The sequence below is a fragment of the Anticarsia gemmatalis genome, chromosome 3 (genome assembly GCF_050436995.1).
Source record: "Anticarsia gemmatalis isolate Benzon Research Colony breed Stoneville strain chromosome 3, ilAntGemm2 primary, whole genome shotgun sequence".
Lineage (NCBI taxonomy): Eukaryota > Metazoa > Arthropoda > Insecta > Lepidoptera > Erebidae > Anticarsia > Anticarsia gemmatalis.
Window position 1 is genome coordinate 7,651,186 of NC_134747.1, and position 19,780 is coordinate 7,670,965.

The 19,780-nt window shown below is 37.1% G+C and overlaps 2 protein-coding genes across 7 annotated transcripts in view; both read left to right on the forward strand.

Moving 5' to 3' along the window:
• The window catches only part of tai (basic helix-loop-helix family member taiman), a 40,169-nt gene extending 25,995 nt beyond the window's left edge, over nucleotides 1–14,174 (forward strand). For 4 of the 6 annotated variants that reach the window (XM_076136191.1, XM_076136194.1, XM_076136189.1 and 1 more), the window contains 12 exons: nucleotides 40–288; nucleotides 459–727; nucleotides 858–1,064; nucleotides 1,297–1,444; nucleotides 1,667–2,026; nucleotides 2,111–2,213; nucleotides 2,301–2,377; nucleotides 2,484–2,598; nucleotides 4,218–4,415; nucleotides 4,801–4,956; nucleotides 5,352–5,425; nucleotides 7,564–14,174. In XM_076136191.1, coding sequence (XP_075992306.1) covers nucleotides 40–288; nucleotides 459–727; nucleotides 858–1,064; nucleotides 1,297–1,444; nucleotides 1,667–2,026; nucleotides 2,111–2,213; nucleotides 2,301–2,377; nucleotides 2,484–2,598; nucleotides 4,218–4,415; nucleotides 4,801–4,956; nucleotides 5,352–5,425; nucleotides 7,564–7,716 — 2,109 coding nt within the window. In that variant the 3' untranslated portion in view covers nucleotides 7,717–14,174. The remainder of the gene's footprint in view (nucleotides 1–39; nucleotides 289–458; nucleotides 728–857; nucleotides 1,065–1,296; nucleotides 1,445–1,666; nucleotides 2,027–2,110; nucleotides 2,214–2,300; nucleotides 2,378–2,483; nucleotides 2,599–4,217; nucleotides 4,416–4,800; nucleotides 4,957–5,351; nucleotides 5,426–7,563) is intronic. The other 2 variants (XM_076136192.1, XM_076136193.1) reach the window with 2 other exon arrangements.
• A 987-nt stretch (nucleotides 14,175–15,161) lies between these two features.
• The window catches only part of by (focal adhesion protein tensin), an 88,306-nt gene continuing 83,687 nt past the window's right edge, over nucleotides 15,162–19,780 (forward strand). Inside the window, exon 1 of the mRNA XM_076136195.1 lies at nucleotides 15,162–15,236. Within this exon, the coding sequence (XP_075992310.1) occupies nucleotides 15,177–15,236 (60 nt within the window). The 5' untranslated portion in view covers nucleotides 15,162–15,176. The remainder of the gene's footprint in view (nucleotides 15,237–19,780) is intronic.

The following is a 19,780-nucleotide window of genomic DNA, read 5'->3' on the forward strand; positions in this document are numbered from 1 at the left end:
CACGTCGACTAGGTTCATAAACATTGTTCTTTGTCTTAGATATTAAACGACAAATCTGACGAAGATGCGGAAGAAAACCGAAGAAATTCTGGAGAGGGAAATAGAAACGTTTCACAACCCAGTGCACTACTCTCTCAACTTCTCTCCAGTAGTAATGGTCCCTCCGGCAATGGGAGATCGCAGGACAGTAGTGAAAGCTATCTCGAAAGAATCGGTGTTAAACGCAAGTTCGAGGAATCTAAAGGAGTGATCAACAATGCGAAAAGGGCTACGCCTGAAAACCAGCAGGTAGTTATCATAATGTTGAATGAGAATCCATAAATAATTCTTATTATGACCTAAACCAGTCGTTTGAAAACTAATTAAACTAACCTGTGTTTTATATATTCCGGTAACAATGTTTTTACTCATAATATTGACTTCATAAATTCGGTAGTTAAAAAAATGCGCTATCGCAGGTGACGTCGAGCGCTCACCCCGTGGCGTCGTCGACGGCCAGCAGCCCGGCCACCAGCAGTAGTGGCGAGGGCATGAGCGACTTGTGCCAGCGAAATAAGATCCTCGTGTCACTGCTGGCCCGCCAGCAGCTCAACCCCACCACGCCGCTGCCGTCGCCCAACCCCAGCCTGCGCGGCGCCTACACGGCCGTGCGCCCGCGCCAGCCCGCGCCTCAGCGTCACCACATCCCCAACACGCTCGCCTCCATACTTACCGGACCACCCAATCAGTGAGTCTACCACCCCGTTCCGCATTCAAACTGATATTTACCTAATTATAAAAACTTCCTTTGGCTGGTGATGCTCGTACTAGTGACTCTTGTAGAAGTGATATTATGTAAAAATAAATGTCTCTTACAGCCGGGTCAATAACGTTAACGGTGGTCTCGGCGTGGTGTCGACCGTGGCGAATGTGGAATGTCCGTCGAGTATGCCGAGTTCACAGAGCCACTTGCAGCAAGTATTGCAGCGAGGTCCCGGTGGAATCTACCCGTCACCCGCATCCAACGCGGCCTCGATACATTACGGGAACACTGCACCTCATCACGTCTACAATAATCAAACTCCGTTAGTACCTACATTTATAGTTTTATTTTTATGTTTTAATACACCGGAGAGATGTTTTTGGCTTTAAGCAATAAAATATGTTTCAGGGTTAATTATCTTATTTCAAATTACTTACTCGTGATGATTGCTACTTAGCAAAAATCATTGTTTTTGGTATATTTCGTGCGACGATCTTCGATTCTATAGAGTGTAATTAAGTGTTACTATATTATTTATGTAAATATTATTTTAGAAGTGGCAGCACGCGGGCTCAAGTAGCAGGCGGTGGTGACAGTGAGTTGCCTGGAGATCAAGTACTCTCGGACATTCTGGACGAGGTTATCGAAAACATGCCCGACGCAGACCGACCGGCTCCTGACGTTAATATTCGACAGCGACAAGTAAATATTTTTTTCTCAATCATTCAAACATTTAGAACCATCGGTAAAATTCGTTCCAAAGTTTCAAAGAATGTTTTTTATGGAAAGAGTCGTCGTAAAAAAAACATGTTTATATAATATTTCGGAACTCTCAGGATATCAATAATGCAACGAGCGAATATAACAAACGAAGAGAGCCAACGTCGTCCGGTCGTTCACCTAGGCGTTTTTTTTCAATCGCAGGGTCCGAACAGCGACGATCGGATGAACAGGAACGCGAGGATCAACGCGATCACGCAGAGTCTGATGCAATGCGAGACGGTGAGCCCCGGCGCGGGCGGCGCCGTGGTGGCCGGCGGCGCCCCGCCCGCCTACTCCGTGCAGAGCCCCGCCAGCCCCGGCGCGGGCGCGGGCGTGGGTGCGGGCGCGGGCCCGGGCGCGGCGCCGGGCGCGGCCGCCGACGCCGAGGCGCGCGCGGCGTGGCGCGGCGGCGCGCGGCCGCAGTACCCGGCCGACGCCGTGCGCGCGCGCGCCATCGTGGAGCTGCACCGCGTGCGCCTGCTGCACCAGCAGCGCTCGCAGCACATGCTCGTGTCGCCCGAGGTACGTACCGCTCGTGGACCCTTCCCGTCTCGAACCGGGCCCCGTTCGACGGTTGCGATAAACGTGTTCGCCTTTATGTCGCAGGCCGCCGAGCAACCTCAAGCCGATCTGGGGACCGCCCTCGTTTCGGCGACGCCGCCGAACGTGACTCTCACCCGCACGGATTACCATTTGTATCACCAGAACAGTGAGTCGTCTTTCGGTTTTTGGCGTTCGAGTCGAACGGATCGTCTCCCGAGATGCGTTTGTTTTAATCGATCGTTTTCTTTTACAGATCAATTAGGGGGTAGTTACAGTACAAATAAAATAACTACGTCGCAACAGAATCCGATGTTGACCCGACAGTTGAACGTGAGTGTCCTTTCGATGCGCTCTTTTTTTTTTGCATGTATTTAATATTGCCAATGGACGACTACGGTTGCACGCGACGATAATGGGTGTGTTGTGTCGGTCGCAGGTGGCGGGCGCGGGCGCGTACTCGCACGCGGGCGGCGTGGCCACGCACTCGGCCGCGGCGCTGCACACGCCCATGTCGCCGCAGCCCTACCACCGCCCGCCGCGCCCACATCTAGGTAACTGCGATTACTATCGCTCTCTCGCGACGTCCCAGCGACGTTTCCTGTAAACTCTTCTAAAACCGCGTATTTCTTTATTAGGGATTTTAATTTTATAAAGAAAATACATATCTTTTTGAGCTTTTTCTAGATAACCTATAAAGAAATACACGGTCTAAGATATTACAGCATTAAAAGAGCAGCATAAAATTATAATAATATGTCTGCGTGAAGATTCATCCCTTTCAATATTTAACAAATTATAATACTAACGAAAGCTTTCGATATTTCAAACATGTATTATTTTTCAAGGGTTGTAAATTCAAAGGTGGTCTTGTGGTATTATTCTATTTATTTTAAAACGTAGATATGCTTATCTCACGTAATAGGTGATCAGTTATTATAAATATAATGGAGAAGTCTGCTTAACATTTTCTGACAGAAGTATTTAATTAATTAAAAAAATATATCTATAAGCTACCTTACTCCCGACAAATGAATTCGAATTCGATCGAGTAGGATTCAAACTAATATTGTTAGTCCACAGTATAGTTTGGAAGAGAAATGACTCAGATCGTGTCATTCAGATTACTATAATTTTAAATCTAAGTTTGATCATGCGCTTTTCTAGATTAAACTTTTGTGCTAGTTCGGGATTTTTAATTACTATTTGAAATAAGCTTGAATCCAACTTGATTAAAATCGAATTCAATTGACTGGACTAAGCCAGCTGGTACAAAGATTTCAGAAATCGCGAATTGAATAAAATTATTCCGCGTCATATTATAGTTCTATTCCGAAATGGCATATAAAACCAAAACAGTTAAAAGAAAATTCTTAAGTTCTGCTTAAATGACAAATCAAAAGTTGGTTTACTTCAATTACTAGTAGCCTATAATATGATGTTGTATAAATGAATTGATGTTATAAGACAATTTTGCATCATCAACTTGGGATGTAGGTATTGTTTAAACGAAATATTAGTACTTGCATCAAAAATTATACTAGAAAATCTGTTTATCATACTTTTATATTGTAGTCGATACCTGTGTGTAGACTGGGAACAGATTTTGTTTTCAGTACCATGCGACTTCTCCATTTAACATTGTATCAATGGACTTTATTGAGCAATCCTTATGAACGGCTTTACAATAAAACTAATATAATTTTATCGAACAGTACTTGTAGGGTAGAAATAGACTAGAAATTTGCCATTCGATTTTGTTTTAATTAAGAGCATGTCCTTTTTTAAGAATCCGCATGCCCCGTAGAATATTAGTGATAGCGTGTCCTGCCAAACTCAGGGTTAACCATCCTGAAATCTTAGAAGAATAAAATTAACCTAATTGCATGTCTATTGCTTCACTATTCGGTATCTTTGAATATCCGACGAGTGTCAGTCGGTAGTAGTACTCGAGACTAAATTCTCGCGGTCGCACTCATGACGAGGAAGGAACCGCAGTCGAATATGCAAGATATAATAGGAGTATCCATCGTACGCCAAACGGTACATTTTATGCCGCGTACCTCACTTCCCGATACCGCGGTAAAGGCCGGGCAGGCGCATCGAATTAGGTAGGTCGGGTGACGACACGGGTCGCCGTAACCCATAGTTTATAACGCGGCGTGTGTGGCAGTGGGAGGCTACTACGAGGAGGGTGGCGCGGGCGCGGCCGGCTACTGCGGCGACTACGCGCGCTGCGGCCCGCTGCCGCCGCACGCGCCGCACCCGCCGCACGCGCCCCACGCGCCCCATGCGCCCCACGCGCCCCACGCGCCTCACGCGCCCCACGCGCCCCACGCGCCCCATCCACCCCTCGACCACCAGCACGCATGTGAGTACCGCCTCAACGCCCCATCGTCCCATCGTCCCGCAGCCTCACACTACACTTTTACATGAACACGACAGACACAAAAATTGGACTGGAATATTATGTAATCGAGGGCCGGGGAACTCGTAAGTTTCGGATAATGCCGCCCGTCGATCGACTCGACCGATCGCCGCACTAGAGCGAGGTAAGCGGTGAGTCGAGTAGTGTTCGAGTCTGCCCGAAAGTAGCGACAATTTTTCTTCCAATATCTATCGCTCTGCATGGTTAATAATCTTTGCATTCTGCGCTTAAATATCCTTCGCTTCCCCGTAACGATCTCTGTGGAACGACGGTGCCGGCGCGGCCGGGGTTCGCCCTGGCCGCGGCGCGCTGACCTGGCTGTGTGCAGGTGCGGGCAGCGGCGCGGGCACGGGCGCCGGCACGTCGGAGTACGTGCGCAACGAGCTGCGCGCCGCGCTGGGCGCGCGCTCGGTGCGGCCCGAGCTGCACCCGCTGCAGCCGCCGGACATGGACTCCCTCATGAGCTTCGACATGCCTACGCCTGGTTAGTATACGGTTTCTTGCTTAACTCTAGCGCGTCGATGCTCGAAATCGAAATGTATGATTAAGTTCGCGAAAACTCCTTTGTCGTGCGAATATGATCGCAGATGTTGGACGATGCGCTCATATATTTAAGAATTTGTAATTGCATAAATATTCTAATGTAGTCGACTTTGTAGTATCGATATCAGCTTTATGAGTGACCTAATTGCATAATACGAGTATAATATTATACTTTTCGAAACCCTTTTTGTGACATTGTTGTATGAGGTGTAAATTAAATGAAAATGTGCACGATATGTTTGGATGTAACGAAGAGACGATATCGGACGCTCGTTTCGACAAACATTGTCAGTGTAGGGATAACCACTGCCAATGTATACGTGTGTACGTACGTAGGTGGCGGCAGTGTGGTGGGGGGCCGAGCGTCCTCGGCGTCGACAAATACGTGGGAATCGCAACAGAGCACCCCGGTAAGCTTGGGAAGCGTTCAGCGAGTACAAAATATCATCTAGTCACTTCACTACTTTATCGATTTTCATTATTTTTGTAGAACTATTTATAATATAATTACGTCTGCTCTGCTGCGTGTGTTGTCGATTCGATCACCTTGATCGTTAGAAGCAGATTTTGAGAAATGTACCAAACTTAGCTTCACGACATCGTTATTGTGGCTAGATAGTTTATGGAAATATAAACATCGACGGTAATTTCAATTTTACTTTTTACATTCAAACTAGATTTTAATCAGCGTTCAGTGGCTTAAATTGGTACATTTTTGAATTTTGAATAAGCTTTTGTGATGTGATGTCTAATAATGTCTTTTTATATTAGTGAAAACTATTTTAATATACAAATAATCATTTCAAACATTATTTATTAGAAACTCTATATAAAATGTAAATTGTCATACTTATAATTTCACCGGCTTTTAGGATTGAAACAGTTTAAATAAGCTTATAATGATCCGACAAAAGTCGCATGCGCAGACAGTTCAAAGTGTGGTGAAGGTTTTGTGACGTCGTCGTAGTAATGAAAAATTACATTTTTTGCAATAGTTTGCTTATTGTGCGCTTATAAACTGTTATTATAGAAGATTTCGTTGGTTCAGTTTCGTAGATTTACTACTGAAGACGATTTGCATGGCGGTATTTAAGATTAAAATAAGTTCATACTTTTAGAAAAGTCATACAGGAGTAGCGATCAAATCTACAAACGAAATTACTATTATAGTATGTATTTTATATCTGTTTCTATCACCTCCGATAAAATTAATAATGGGATCGGTTGATATTTAGGGGTTTTCATACAAAAATGGGCTGAAGTGTAAATGACGCTAGAATACGATCAATTTACACGTGAAATGCCACGTGTCAAATTAAAAAAAAATTAAGGACAGAGTAGCAATTTTCATTGATAGGTCCAATTTTGATCGCTCCTCGTGTATACAGAAAACAATTTCGCTTCTTCAAAATTGCTATCCGCTCAGAATTGGTATTTAGAAAAATAAATGAATGAAATAATAGAATTGGAAGTAGGTAGAAAAAGTTTTTCATTTTCAGCAAATTAGTTGCTCGCCTCTTTTCTTACTTAGGTATTAATTATAAGGATCAATATGAAAACCTCAAATCTCTTAGCCAAGACACTAGGTGTATAAATAATGTAGATTTGATAAATAATAACAAAATGCAACTGATGTTCTACAGTAATAATAAACTTATGTTTTTATGTGGAATATTATTATGAAATATTTGTATTGTATTTAGGTACTGTTTCCTGTCTAAAATTTTTAAACAACAGATACCGTCAAATAAGGGCGAGTTATTTAAAATAATGGAGACTGGAAAAGTAACTTTCTTATGTTTCTTTTCTTTGGACCAATAACAATACGGCTGTACTTTTACCATGTTCTGTTTTAATAATATTGTAGTCGAGTATTTGAAACGGATTTCAGTGCCTGTAATTAGTTCTTTACATAATGGAGTTTAAGTATTTCAACTCTAACACTACCTAGTTTTCTTACGGATTTAAAATAAATGAAATAAGAAAACTTAAAACATGAAAATTACACATATTATAATTTTGCTTATTAAAAAGTCGTACGAATGTGTAACCATTGTTTTATTGCGAGACATACAAGACGATTTTAATGGTGTCTTTGTGCAAATTCTGCTGTACGGTTATTAGTTCTTGATACAGTTTTACGCAGTCTCATTAAGATCAATCTTCTTTAAAAGCCTCATTGTACCATTTAAGGTCTTACTTATATTTAAGCAAGCTTTTGACAATTTGGTTTTGCCGTTACTATGAACGGGTTTAAGGCACTATGTCCGCCTTGTAGTATCGAAACGTTCTCCTAAATTGTGTGTCAAGACGGCTTTTGTGGTTGTTTATGTCGAGGGTCCTTGTCAGCTGACTTATCCTTCGCAGGATATTATTTTTTTCGAAGGTGTAATCACACATGATATTTTTGTCCTGGTAAAGGTGTGTTTAGTTACCGATGTTTAATCATGTAGGTCAGCACTCGTACGCCTAAACACACAAGTTGGCTGAAAGAGCAATAGTTAACGCGGGACAGAACGTGTGAGTGTAACGTGTGGTTTGTGCACAGAATACTACGGAGGCGGGCTCGGCGGAGGCGGGGTCGGCGGCGTCGGCGGCGGGCGGTGATGAGGCGCACGCTGCGGCGGGCGCGGGGCCGGCGGGGGGCGCGGGCACGGCGGCCACCAAGGCATCGCTGCTGCAGAAACTGCTGTCGCAGTGAGCGGCGCCTCCCGCTCCGGCTCCCGCTGAAGTTTGCATTTATTAATTTCTCGCTCGTTTCAACGGACGTTAGTCGACGATACTTAGATTCCAGCGTAACGAACGTCGCCGTCGTCGTTCCGAGTTACGGTCTACGTGGTACCTCTGCGGCTGTAAATCTCACTCGCGTGAGAATAATATAGTACATACACGTATTTATAGACGTCTTTAATGTAGTCTAGTAGTGCTAGTGATGTTTTCGAGTTGTAAAAAATCGTTTCGTTGATGATATATAATTATATTTCAGTAAGTTCTTTGAGAAACTTTAGGTATGGTATTTTATAAATATGTATGTATGTATTTTTAAATGTGCGTAATTTTAACGAGAAACGAATCGATGCGAAATTCGTAGCTTCCTGTGATGGAAAAAAATAGTGATTTAAAAATATATAATTGACTTGTACGCTCAGTACACATACACAATGTACAATAGAAATATACCGCGTGCAATATTGTATAGAAATACACATATTTTGGCGTTGTGAACGTTATGTATTATAGTATGAAAGTCAGATGTTACCTGTTATGACAAAGTAATTTGTATTATAGTATATGATGACGAGACGTCGAGTGAAATGGTTTCTCTTATGGAGAATATTACTTTTACGTGTAAATAATATGTTGTTAAATTATAGCTGTTGCTTTATTGTAAATATTTTGTTAAAATATTTCATTGTGTTTCGTGTATGGTACAATATTCATTACTTTCAACCGTTTATGATATTGATTAAATAATTACAAAGCTTATTATTTTATGTTTTTTCCAACATTTACCTATTACTTATATTTTTCTTTGAATTCACTTTGATAATGTTATAATCACGGTTGTATTTTATTTATCTTATCATCTTTCTAGGGCATCTAAAATAAGCGTTATGTTGTTAAGCTGAAATTCTTGCTCACGGTATGTACTCAATAGCATCAGAAACTATTATAATTTGATTGTTTTAGTAATATGTAATGCGTTTATTTAATAGTGTTATACAAACATGGATGCAGTACCTGTCTTAATTGTTTTGTATATTGTACATAATTTAGAGCCTGTGATTATAACATTTACAAAACCTTCAACATAGAGTAAAACCCCCTTATAAAATTAATATACTAAATCTACAATTTAAAATTAAATAATCCTTCGAAAAATATACCCCAATACAAAGGCGCGGCTTAGTCGTACGTTATAATATTGAACTAGCCGATATTGAATTGTTTAAATCGGTGTCGACCTTTTTATCAGTTCAATGTAGCTGTTGGTTCGTTGCACCGCGTGCACCTTCGGTTTCGGTGAATGAAATGAGAGACAAACAAATTAAGCATTGTAATGATAATGCACAGACGTATTTTCGCGTACATGAATGCGATCTAATTACCTATAAATCTTGTAACAGCTTAAATCTTTGAATCTCGGTTTGTGTTTGCTAAGTGCATACGTTTCTGATTAATTCTAAATAGACTATTCCATAATGAAATGGCGAATAAACACCGGATTCAAATATAATTTTCACAATACTAATAATATGGGCTGTTTGCATCATACATAAATTAGTGATTGTAAGTTCCAGAAAGTGTATGCACTTAGCAAACATAAATATAAGCTGTCCAAATATTTGTATGTGAAACTTATTTTAGAACGTTGTCGAGAACACTAATATAAAAATGTTTAGTAGGAACACTTGCTACCGAGCGGCACACAGTCTTAATTATAAACGTTGTTTGGTTTCAATCAAAATTATATTTATATTATTTTTAAACAATGTTAAGCTATGTGCTATAAAAATGTTAATGTAATGATGTTTATAATTAAGTGCACAGAGTGTTACGAACTGTGTGTGTAAGTCTACGTAGTATTGTGAAAGGTCGTGACATAAATGTGCGTATGCTAATAACATCTTTGTTGGATGTCATCATTAGTAACTATTATATTAAATTTTAGGCACGAAATTTAGCAGTATTTACGTACTTGGCCATTTCAGGCAGTATAACACATTAGCGGGCAAATTAAGGGCAGGGTCGACTACTCGGTCTAGAGCTAATACTGCGTGAAGTGGCATGTAACTTTGACGTTAACGACTTAAGCATATTAGAATTGCACAATATTACCTAATAATATTAATTAATATATGTTAAATTTAAAGTGTAATAATAATTTAAATATGACTAAGACCTTTGGGTGTGGTGTGTATCCTAATAACGGTCTAATACATGTAACTTGGTTTTTAAATTATCCACTCTTAGAATTTTAACGATATGGTTAAACGTATGGTTGCTCCCTAATTTTATATTTGGGACCACTATTTTAGCTTGAACGGTTTAAAACAATTTGTATTTGAATAATAGCGAGACACTGATAAAATCGATTACCGATGGTCCTCCCGCCGACTGTCGGGCGGTTTGATGCTAGGGTACATGTTATTCGTATTTTCGTTTACTGACCAGGAATTGTTGCACTTTTTTAACAATACTTCTCTTTGCACAGATTCAACATAGTCTATCATACTTTTGGCGAGTGGCAACAACGTTAAAGGTTGTTAAGTACTTAAAGAGTTTAGGGGGTTCACTCAACTTAGATCGTAATATAAAAGTAAGTTTCCTTATATGTATATTCATTACTTTGTAATATCAATAGTTGCAAGATACCAACCATTACATATAGGACGTAGATACATTAAAGAAGTAAATTGTGATGTGCTATAACTAAATAATGAACGTACAAAATATGTATAGATAATCCACAAACCGAGTTAACGAGTAATCTGTCTATAAAATATAAAAAAGTATTTTTATACCATACGGAATAAATAGTTTGAACTGTAGGCCACTGACCAATTTAATTTGTCAATAACGATAAAAATTAAATAAAGGAGAGGTAATTGCGGCTCAGTTGATCTATAATAGAGTAAAATAATAAGCTTAACGAAATCTGACGACGATATGCCAACAATATGATTAATTCCATACGATGGTTTCGAAGAGGCAAGTCCTGTAATAATAGATAAATCTCAACCAATAAAGTACAAGTGATGGCCTTGTTACATGGAAATTTAAGCAAATAAGCAAGGAAGTAGTCGAGTCTTAATACATTCATAATACATAAATATATGGAAACAAAATCTATTTACTCCTAACTGGTCGCTAGATGGAACAGCATAAAATGCCGTCACTTAGTTTACGACATCTCGATGAGAGTTAATGTACACAAATGTTATATTTTTTGCAGATTTACGATAACATAACTAGTTTATGTAATCAAGACTATATTATAACGTTTGAAAACACGTCCATTGCATGATACCGTTTGCTTTTCTGTTAAATGTAAATAAAAACGTCATGCCGTAATCAAAGCATAGGTGCCTGAAACTATAGATAAATGATATTTTTTCATTGTCACCTTTTTTATGAAATAAATCAATTATTTATATTGGAGATTGAAATAGAGTCTAGTAATAAAATTATTGACTTAATTCTTAAGTCTGTCTAACCCACAATATTTCATAAAAATACATCAAGGACTACAAAATACATAAATCAAACTCATTGTAAATAAGCTACATCGAATTTAGAGTTGACGCGTTAATATGACATTAATCTACCTATAGTAATGATTAAATATTGATATTTATAAAATATGTAACAGATATACCTAGACCTAAAGCGAGGTAAATTAGCCAACAATGCCTTTGAAAATATATTACTGAACCCATATTAAATAATTACCGTTTTGATATTGGTGAATTTTAGTCTTCCAAAACTAAAAGTAGACGGGACTGCCGTGTTAAGGTAGGTTTGCAAATTGAACTCGATGATCTTCACACGTGTCGGATTAAAATACACTTCTAATAGTTTCTTTGCATTTTTTCTCCGGTTACCTCTTATGTGTAGATATGGGGCTCAACATTCACATTACTTATAAGCTACCACGTTTTCAGTGTTTATCTGTGTTAAAGAAAATGACGTTACTTATTGTCCAAATAAATTTGTTGCGAATATGCAATTAAGAATTCGTAGTCTCGTCAAAAACAACAAATTCAATTAGAAGCTCATTCAGCCACATATTGTATTGTCGTAACTTCTGCCAGTCCACTGTCTATAATTAAAAGTACAAATATCGTCTGTCGTTTGATTTCAAGTAAATATTTCACCGATAAAATAAGCATTTATTAGCCGCCTTTAGAATTCTAAAATTCTACTATTTTTGTTTTTCAGAAATTGTATCGCTTTAATTTACGCTAGGGCAATATTCCAATTGCTGTGAGTACAATGTTTTTGTATTGTGTACAACGAGTATAACGAATACCTACTATATCCGTGCCGCAGCCGTGCCTCGGCGTGCCTTGTTGCAACCAATAAGATATGCTTCAACATCTTTAACATTCTACAATTACGTTCTGTAAAAAACAAAAGAGGCATGCTATCGCCTTTTACGTACTGTATTCCGACATAATTGCAACGCGTCTTAAAATCATCAACGAAAACAAGTATTCCTAAAAATATAAATATTTTGATAACAGAACATTTAAATTTTAAAATGGGCTTTATAAATGAATATTACATGTATTATGGATATCGTCTAGTTATATAATGTGTTAGAAAGATATTCGTCTTGGTGTAATGAATACCTCATTGTAAAAATCAATTCGGTCGTCCTAGTTCATAACAAAATTGTACAAACCGCTACCTACCATGTTAAACATACCTTGACGAAAGTCAACATTTGAAAAACGCTAGTGTGTGCTGATATACATACTTTAAGTCTTTTTTCTAATTACTTACTTATAGAGTATTTGATTTACGAATTGGGAAACCCAATTCTAATATTGTCTAATCTATGGAATTTTCGAAATTAATGGTAATGTCGAACATATTGTAAAAGCATGATAGATTTTACATTATATTAATACATTTCTGGAGAAATTGGTATATATGAAATGTTATGTATAATTTGGAATTCTATGTATGAATATTAAAATAACGATTTATTTTGGTATTCAAGATGATATGACCCATTGTCTCAGAGTAAATTTAATTAATTAAAATATAATTAATTGGGTCCAAAATTCCATCCAATCTTGCAGAAAAAATACAATTGGACTGCATTAACAAATGTGATATATCGATGTGTAATAGAAATATTTTTTTATCATTCATAAAATTACTCTGCGGCAGGGGCCTAAGGAATCATTATCACTCTGCAGCGGAATGATAAGGAACATAGACGTGTACGGGATTCTTTGTTTCTACAAGGAAAACATAATTAATTTAAAAATACTTTGTTTTTTTTTTTCACTTTTATGTTACAAGATAAATCAATTTATTTTAGTTATTGTTTTTTTCCTGATACAACAAAGGTCTTTTTAAAAATTCCTCGACGTAGAGGTAAGATTATGTGATAAAATATTTATTATAGTTGGATGACAGTCGCTAACACAACAAGGCATTCCCGTACGTTTCTGATTTTATTTTTTGTATAAAATCGTGCCTTTTGTCTTGGCCTGTCGTCTATGAACAAGGGTATTTTTATATTGTGAATATTGCTTAGGTTTAATATTCTGTTATAGTGTTATAGATAAACTAATTATGTTTCCCTAACATACTGCAAAGTGATTCTGATGAGGTCGCTCACATAAATGATTTTTGAAGATGTGTGCATTGATAGCTGTATGTAGAGCTGCGTGTTTCCCTTGTAGAAATAGCTCAATAGAAGGTTTCCGCCACATAATTACCTATTACAATATTTTAACTGCACACCAGAAGCATATAAAGGAATATCTTGTAGCAACAAATCTGGAACCTAGTCCTTGTTCACAATGATCCTTTTTGTGGGTGGCCGGTATGTCTGTGTTATTTAGTTCTTCAGATGTTAGTTAAGGCCTTTTGTGTTGCTGCGCATTTCTACGCATTGTATGTATGTATGTTTATATATTGTAAATAGCTAAAATACATATATTTTTACGATTAGCATACACAACCAAAGTTGTTATGAAGTGATGGTTGATTAAATAAGAAATTTAATTATAGGTCGTTATGTTTATTTTAGAAGAGATACAATTAATAATCTGTACAGTTGCAATGTCAGTACATTCAATGTAGCGTTGTAAACATCGCCTTGGTATTAAAAACAAAGAACATTATTATTGGCACAAAAATGAAATCAAAATTTTTACACACACCTATATATGAAGTCTGCAATGAAAAGGAGTATGAGAATGGCTTGCGCTCCTTTTGTTCCTACTAGCTTGCTCCAATTCATATGCCATTTAGTAACTGTCAATTAATGAATTACACGGAAACTACTAATACCTTGAAAATGTTCGAACGGTAATATTTTATTCATTGATGAAATCAGGCGTTATGAGTACATAACATTTAAGTTGTATTTTTTTGTACATTTTAGATTCGAAAATATATTAATATCTAAATAACTGGTCTTTTCATTTATCCTTACCCAAGTACACAATAATATGTTATATGGGTAGGTCTATCGACCCTACCATGCCATGTGCGCCATATTGTCAGATTTTCAGAAATGACAGCCACTTCGAGGCACAGAGACACAGAGAGACTTTTGTGATCCCAACATTCGCTTCAGCAAGTAATGACAGAGATTAAAAAAGTATACCTGTGGTAAGTAAGTTATGACTAAATCGTTAATTATATTGCATACTAGCTGACCCGCGCAACTTCGCTTGCGTCACATAAGAGAGAATGGGTCAAAATTTTCCCCGTTATTGTAGCATTTTTTACTGCTGCTCTGCTCCTATTGGTCGTAGCGTAATGATATATAGCCTACAACCTTCCTCGATAAATGGGCTATCTAACACTGAAAGAATTTTTCAAATCGGACCAGTAGTTCCTGAGATTAGCGCGTTCAAACAAACAAACAAACAAACTCTTCAGCTTTATAATATTAGTATAGATTTGTAGCGTTAAAATTAAAGCAAATAAAAATAGACGCACTCACGACTATTACTGGTGTGGTTTGTTATCACCTAGTTATTCGTTTTAATTAAGCGCTTGGATGCACTAGTAATTATACAAAAACTAATTGTAACCATATCAAAAGATTTCGCCTGAAAGGCGACATAAAATCTGTTAGGTGTCTATTGTCTCAATTAGTAGCATCTAGTATTTCAGCAATTATGACTATAATTTGAAATTTAAGGCTATTAGGAAGTTCACGTAGGTGATTTTAATAGACAACGATTGTCGAACATGTTCCCGCGTGGAGCGGACGGGCGCGAGCGGCCACGGTCAAACAGTGCGTCGGGTCCTCACTGTTAGTAGTTGCTGGTTACACATTGGGCGGCATTTTTCCCTTACCTTTACATTATGTTAGAAAATATTGTAAATGCTACTACTGTGTTACTATTGATAATAATAACAATAATCTTAGTATTGCATTACGGTTTCCGTGCTTTTAATATAATGCATTGGTTACGTTTCTTTCGAAAAAGTGAAAAATCATCAAATGTTGTACTAGCATTGGTAAGTGACTTTTTGTTATACTTAAAGCTATTTTTATTTACCAAAACGAGGTAGATGCGTTAAGTAAAAAATTCTCTATATTGTTTAAGTGTGTATTTTAATGTTAGTTATTTTAATTAATCGGGAACTGCCTATATGGCCTGCGTCTGAATCTATGCTACCACTGATCGCAAATACTACCCGTTTTTTTTAATGTAGGTTTTTCTAAAAGTAGAAAGAAGGAAACAGTAGCTCGAAGTTCGATAATGTGCCTGCCGGGTATTTGGCAAAAGGATCGACCCCTCTTGCATTGGCCTGACACAACTAACTAGCGAATTGTGGGGGTATTTGGAACACCTCTGTCTACACACGTAGATCTATACGCCAGCGTACCTATATAGGTATATAAAAAAAAACTTGAAACATTTCAATATAATTACAAACTCTATTCAACTAAACGCCCACCCAGCTCGATGGACTCAAAGTCTACTCCTTCTCATTAGTGGTTAGTCTCATTCCGTAAAGAGATCCTTAGCCAGTAGCGGCATATTCATTACTCGATTTTAAACACGGTATTATCAATGGGTCAATTCACAGTTATTTAAACGACAGTGGAATATCTGTACTTTTGTGTCATTGTTAAACCAAAGACCCTTTAAAGATTAACAAAATTCGATCTTTATAGGTATCTAAATACTAATGTTACTGCATCATCGAACCACTTCATATTTACTGAAGGCCATTATAGCTTACGTAAACGTTAATTTAGTGCAATTAACGTGTTCCCCGTCGATAAAGTAAAACTTAATTGATGAGGTCACTCGAAATAGCACAAAACACATATTGCTCTAAATTTGCCTACACTACCTAGTCAAATTAATGGACAGCACTTTATTTAAAAAAATATATTTATTTTAATAAAATAAAGGTGTGCTCGCAGAGCATCAAGCCGAGACAATTACAGGAACAGAACTGGATTATGGTACAAATGACAAAGCTTTTATACATGTGGTTTTAGTCACGTGGTATCCGCTATGGCGTGATACATACAATCATGGTATTCATAAATGGTCTTAACAGTGAACAAGTAATCGTTAATCAAATGGTTATAGTTTTGGCGCTCGTTAAAGTTACAGTAATTGACCAACTAGCATTTGACACCGTAACTCTAACCCATTGATTATTGTTCTCTAACCTATTGCTATTGTTTGTAGAGGCCTAGCAGGATGCATAACTCTTCCCTCCTTAAGTTCAAAATCGTCATTTAAATTTTTGTTAAATTTAGGATGATGATTTTGATTACACATAATTTTGCCTCTGTAACGGTATACAAGAACAAGAAATATTATAACTAGGATAACATAGATTAATATAGTTCCTAGACTAACACTGTGTATATTCACTATGTCTATTGGCTTTTCACTTGTTATCACTTCACTTTTTAATGCGTGGGAAAGAAACTGCAAGTTTTCCATATTTACTTGATCCAAGTTAATCGCCTTGCGCTGCATTGTTTCCTTTGGAGGAACTATGTTGGGCAGGTGGATGCTCGGCATACTGCGGAACATTACTGATGCTACCTGAAGACGTGTTTGTTTCTTCAGCGTTATCTTCCCAACTTCGATTCTACAATCGTTGTCCAATGTTATGATATATGTGCCGATAATGTTATGTTGGCTTATATCGTTTTCACAATATTCTGTTAGCAGTGTATGAACTCCGGTGTAGATTATCCAGGAGTCTGGTTGTAAAGCTTTGATCTTTACGTCGGAAGATTCGACTGGTATTGGTGCACACGACGTTATTTGTGTAGAGAATTTCATCAAATCTTCGATGCATTTATCTTCATTTTGTACAGACATATAATCTTCATGACATAAGAATTTTCCTTGGTCTATCTCCTTACAAGGTTGAGATAATGGTACGGTTTTCAATCCCTTCGCAAGGATGTAGGAATGTTTAGGAGTTATAAGGAAAGTTAAATTTAGCTTTGGGTTATACATAGGAAAAGGGTGTAGGGAAAAATTGTTATAGGTGTCCGACTGAACCATTGGTACTGACATGATAAAAGTTAATCGTTTGCCCTTTACATATGCTTTAATGTCTATACTATTTTCTATCTTAATTAAATTATCTATAGTTACAGGGAATATAACTTTATCTGTTTTCTCTATTTTCTTTAGTAAATTATACAGTTCATTGGTAGTCAATAAAGATTGATGCAAAATATTTATTTTACTAAAAGCGACTGCTGTCTCGACTTCGTCTAATCTAATTAATAAAATTTGAAAATTATGTATAAGTAAATTAAAAGTATTTATAATAAGTTCCTTGCTCCTTTGATATTGTGTTCTGTTAAGAATTTCCTGAATCTCTTCAATTGTTTTTTCTAATATAATGAAATTATTTCTGGTGGAATTTGTTGTATTGACAAAGGTGTCAATCATCTTAGATATTAAAGTCACCTTATTTATGATCGTATTTTGTTTGTTTTGGATGTTATTTATTAATTGATCATATCTAATGGCATCCTGATTATCTAAGTTACCAGTGATTGCTTTAATTATAGAACCAATCGGGTTAATTAAACCTCTTTTCATTCTAATATTTGGAATAAGTTGGTTATACTTTTCTAGCGTAAGATTCATAATGTATTGAACTTGGAGCTCGGCGTCGATAATACTACCATCTAAATTATATATATTATTTAACTTATCTATCATATATGATTTTATTTCATCATATTTATTAATATTATAGTCTAAATTAGTGCAAATCAATTCTAAGTCTAATATTTTAATTATATCCCAATTATAAAAGCTTACTGATGCTTGGCCTTCTTTCACAGGGAGTATACCTGGGTTGTCTTCAATCGGTTGAAGTTGAAGGGCCTGGCCTTGGATTATTAGTGTCATCATTGACAGGATGTACCTGTGAAGGACGTTTTATGTCTTTAATAGCGACCTTAGTGTCTCTGTTTTTAGTTTTTACTGGGACAGTGTTGCGATTTATTTCGCCCGTAATTGTTGCTTTCTGGTATCGAGGTTTATCTTTACTGCGCCTAATATTAACGCCTTTTACATAAACTTTATCTCCTTTCTTGATGTTGAATTTTGTCTCACCACCACGTTTTTCCTTTATTTTAGTTTTAGAGTCGATCATTTTGTCAGTTAGATATTTATATAAATATTTTGTGCGTTTCGCGTGTTCTTGAACTAATTGTTGTATATATTGTTTATTAAAGTCTACGTTAAATGCGTCCGATGATTCGGTATGTCCGAAGACTATTTCGAAAGGTGTAAGACCTGTTGAAGAGTGTATAGATTGGTTGTATGAGATAATAGCGTAAGTCATGACGGATGCTGCGTCTGTTATCTTCCGTTCGTATTTAGCTAGTCTGTATATTTCCGTAATTGTTGAATGGAATCTTTCAACTAAACCCATGGAATTTGGATTATGGGGTGTTCCTATGTGTAAGTCTATTTTGTAGAATGATAACATTTCCTTCAATAGGTTATTATTAAATTCAGTTCCGGGATCTGAGCTAATGCGTTGTGGTATTCCGTAAAACGAGAAGTATTTAATTAGCGCTCTAATTATTTCCGGTGTATTTCTGCTTGAGATTTCGAAGGCTTGTCCTAATTTACTGAATGCATCGATAATTGTTAAAAAGTAAGTGTTTTCGATTGAAAATATATCTATAAATATCTCTTCGAAAGGTTTTGATTGCGTTTGAGTTAACTGAAGTTCCGGTTTAATGGGTTTTCTGTCGTATTTCATGAGTTTACACGGTTCGCATGAATTTATGATGCTTGCGACTGTTTCGTGCAGGTTATTCCAGTAGTAAGTTCTCTTGAGATGCGCTATTGTCTCTTTAATGCCTCTGTGACATGTCTTACCTTTATGGTATTTCAATACAATCTGACGTTGTTCATTCTCGTCTTCGACGTAAACTACACGCTTAGTGCATTCAAATATTTTAATTGAGTCCTTTTTAAACAATTGTGTTATAATATTTGTAAACGACTCGCGATGTCTATGGTCTTCAAAGTAAATAAAATGTTTGATTTTAGGTCTAATGTATTCTTTAAGAAATTGTTTGATTATCTCTAAATTATCTATTGGCATGTGGACTTCTAATACTTTCTGTTTGTCGCGCGATAGATCTTTAACAGTTAGTTCATTTCTATTCCATGTATATATAAGTATTTGGTTTGGTTTTGTATCGATTGCTTCATCTAATATCGGTAAGTCGGAAGAGTCGGTATTCTCTTCAGAATGTACTGTAGCAAGTGTTGAGTTGTCCTTTTCGGATGCTGTGACAGTTTGGCTGTCAACAGATGGTATAGAATATGTCGATTTTCTTGATCTTATTTCCTCATCGTCCGAAATAACTATTGTATCGGGGGAATTTACTTGGGTTGACATATTATCTTTATCAATCGCGTTTATTTTAATACGTGAAAGTGCGTCAGCGTTTCCGTTTTGTTTACCTGGTTTGTATTTAATATCGTAATCATACTCATCTAGTCTTAATCTCCATCGAGTTAAACTACTGCCTGGTT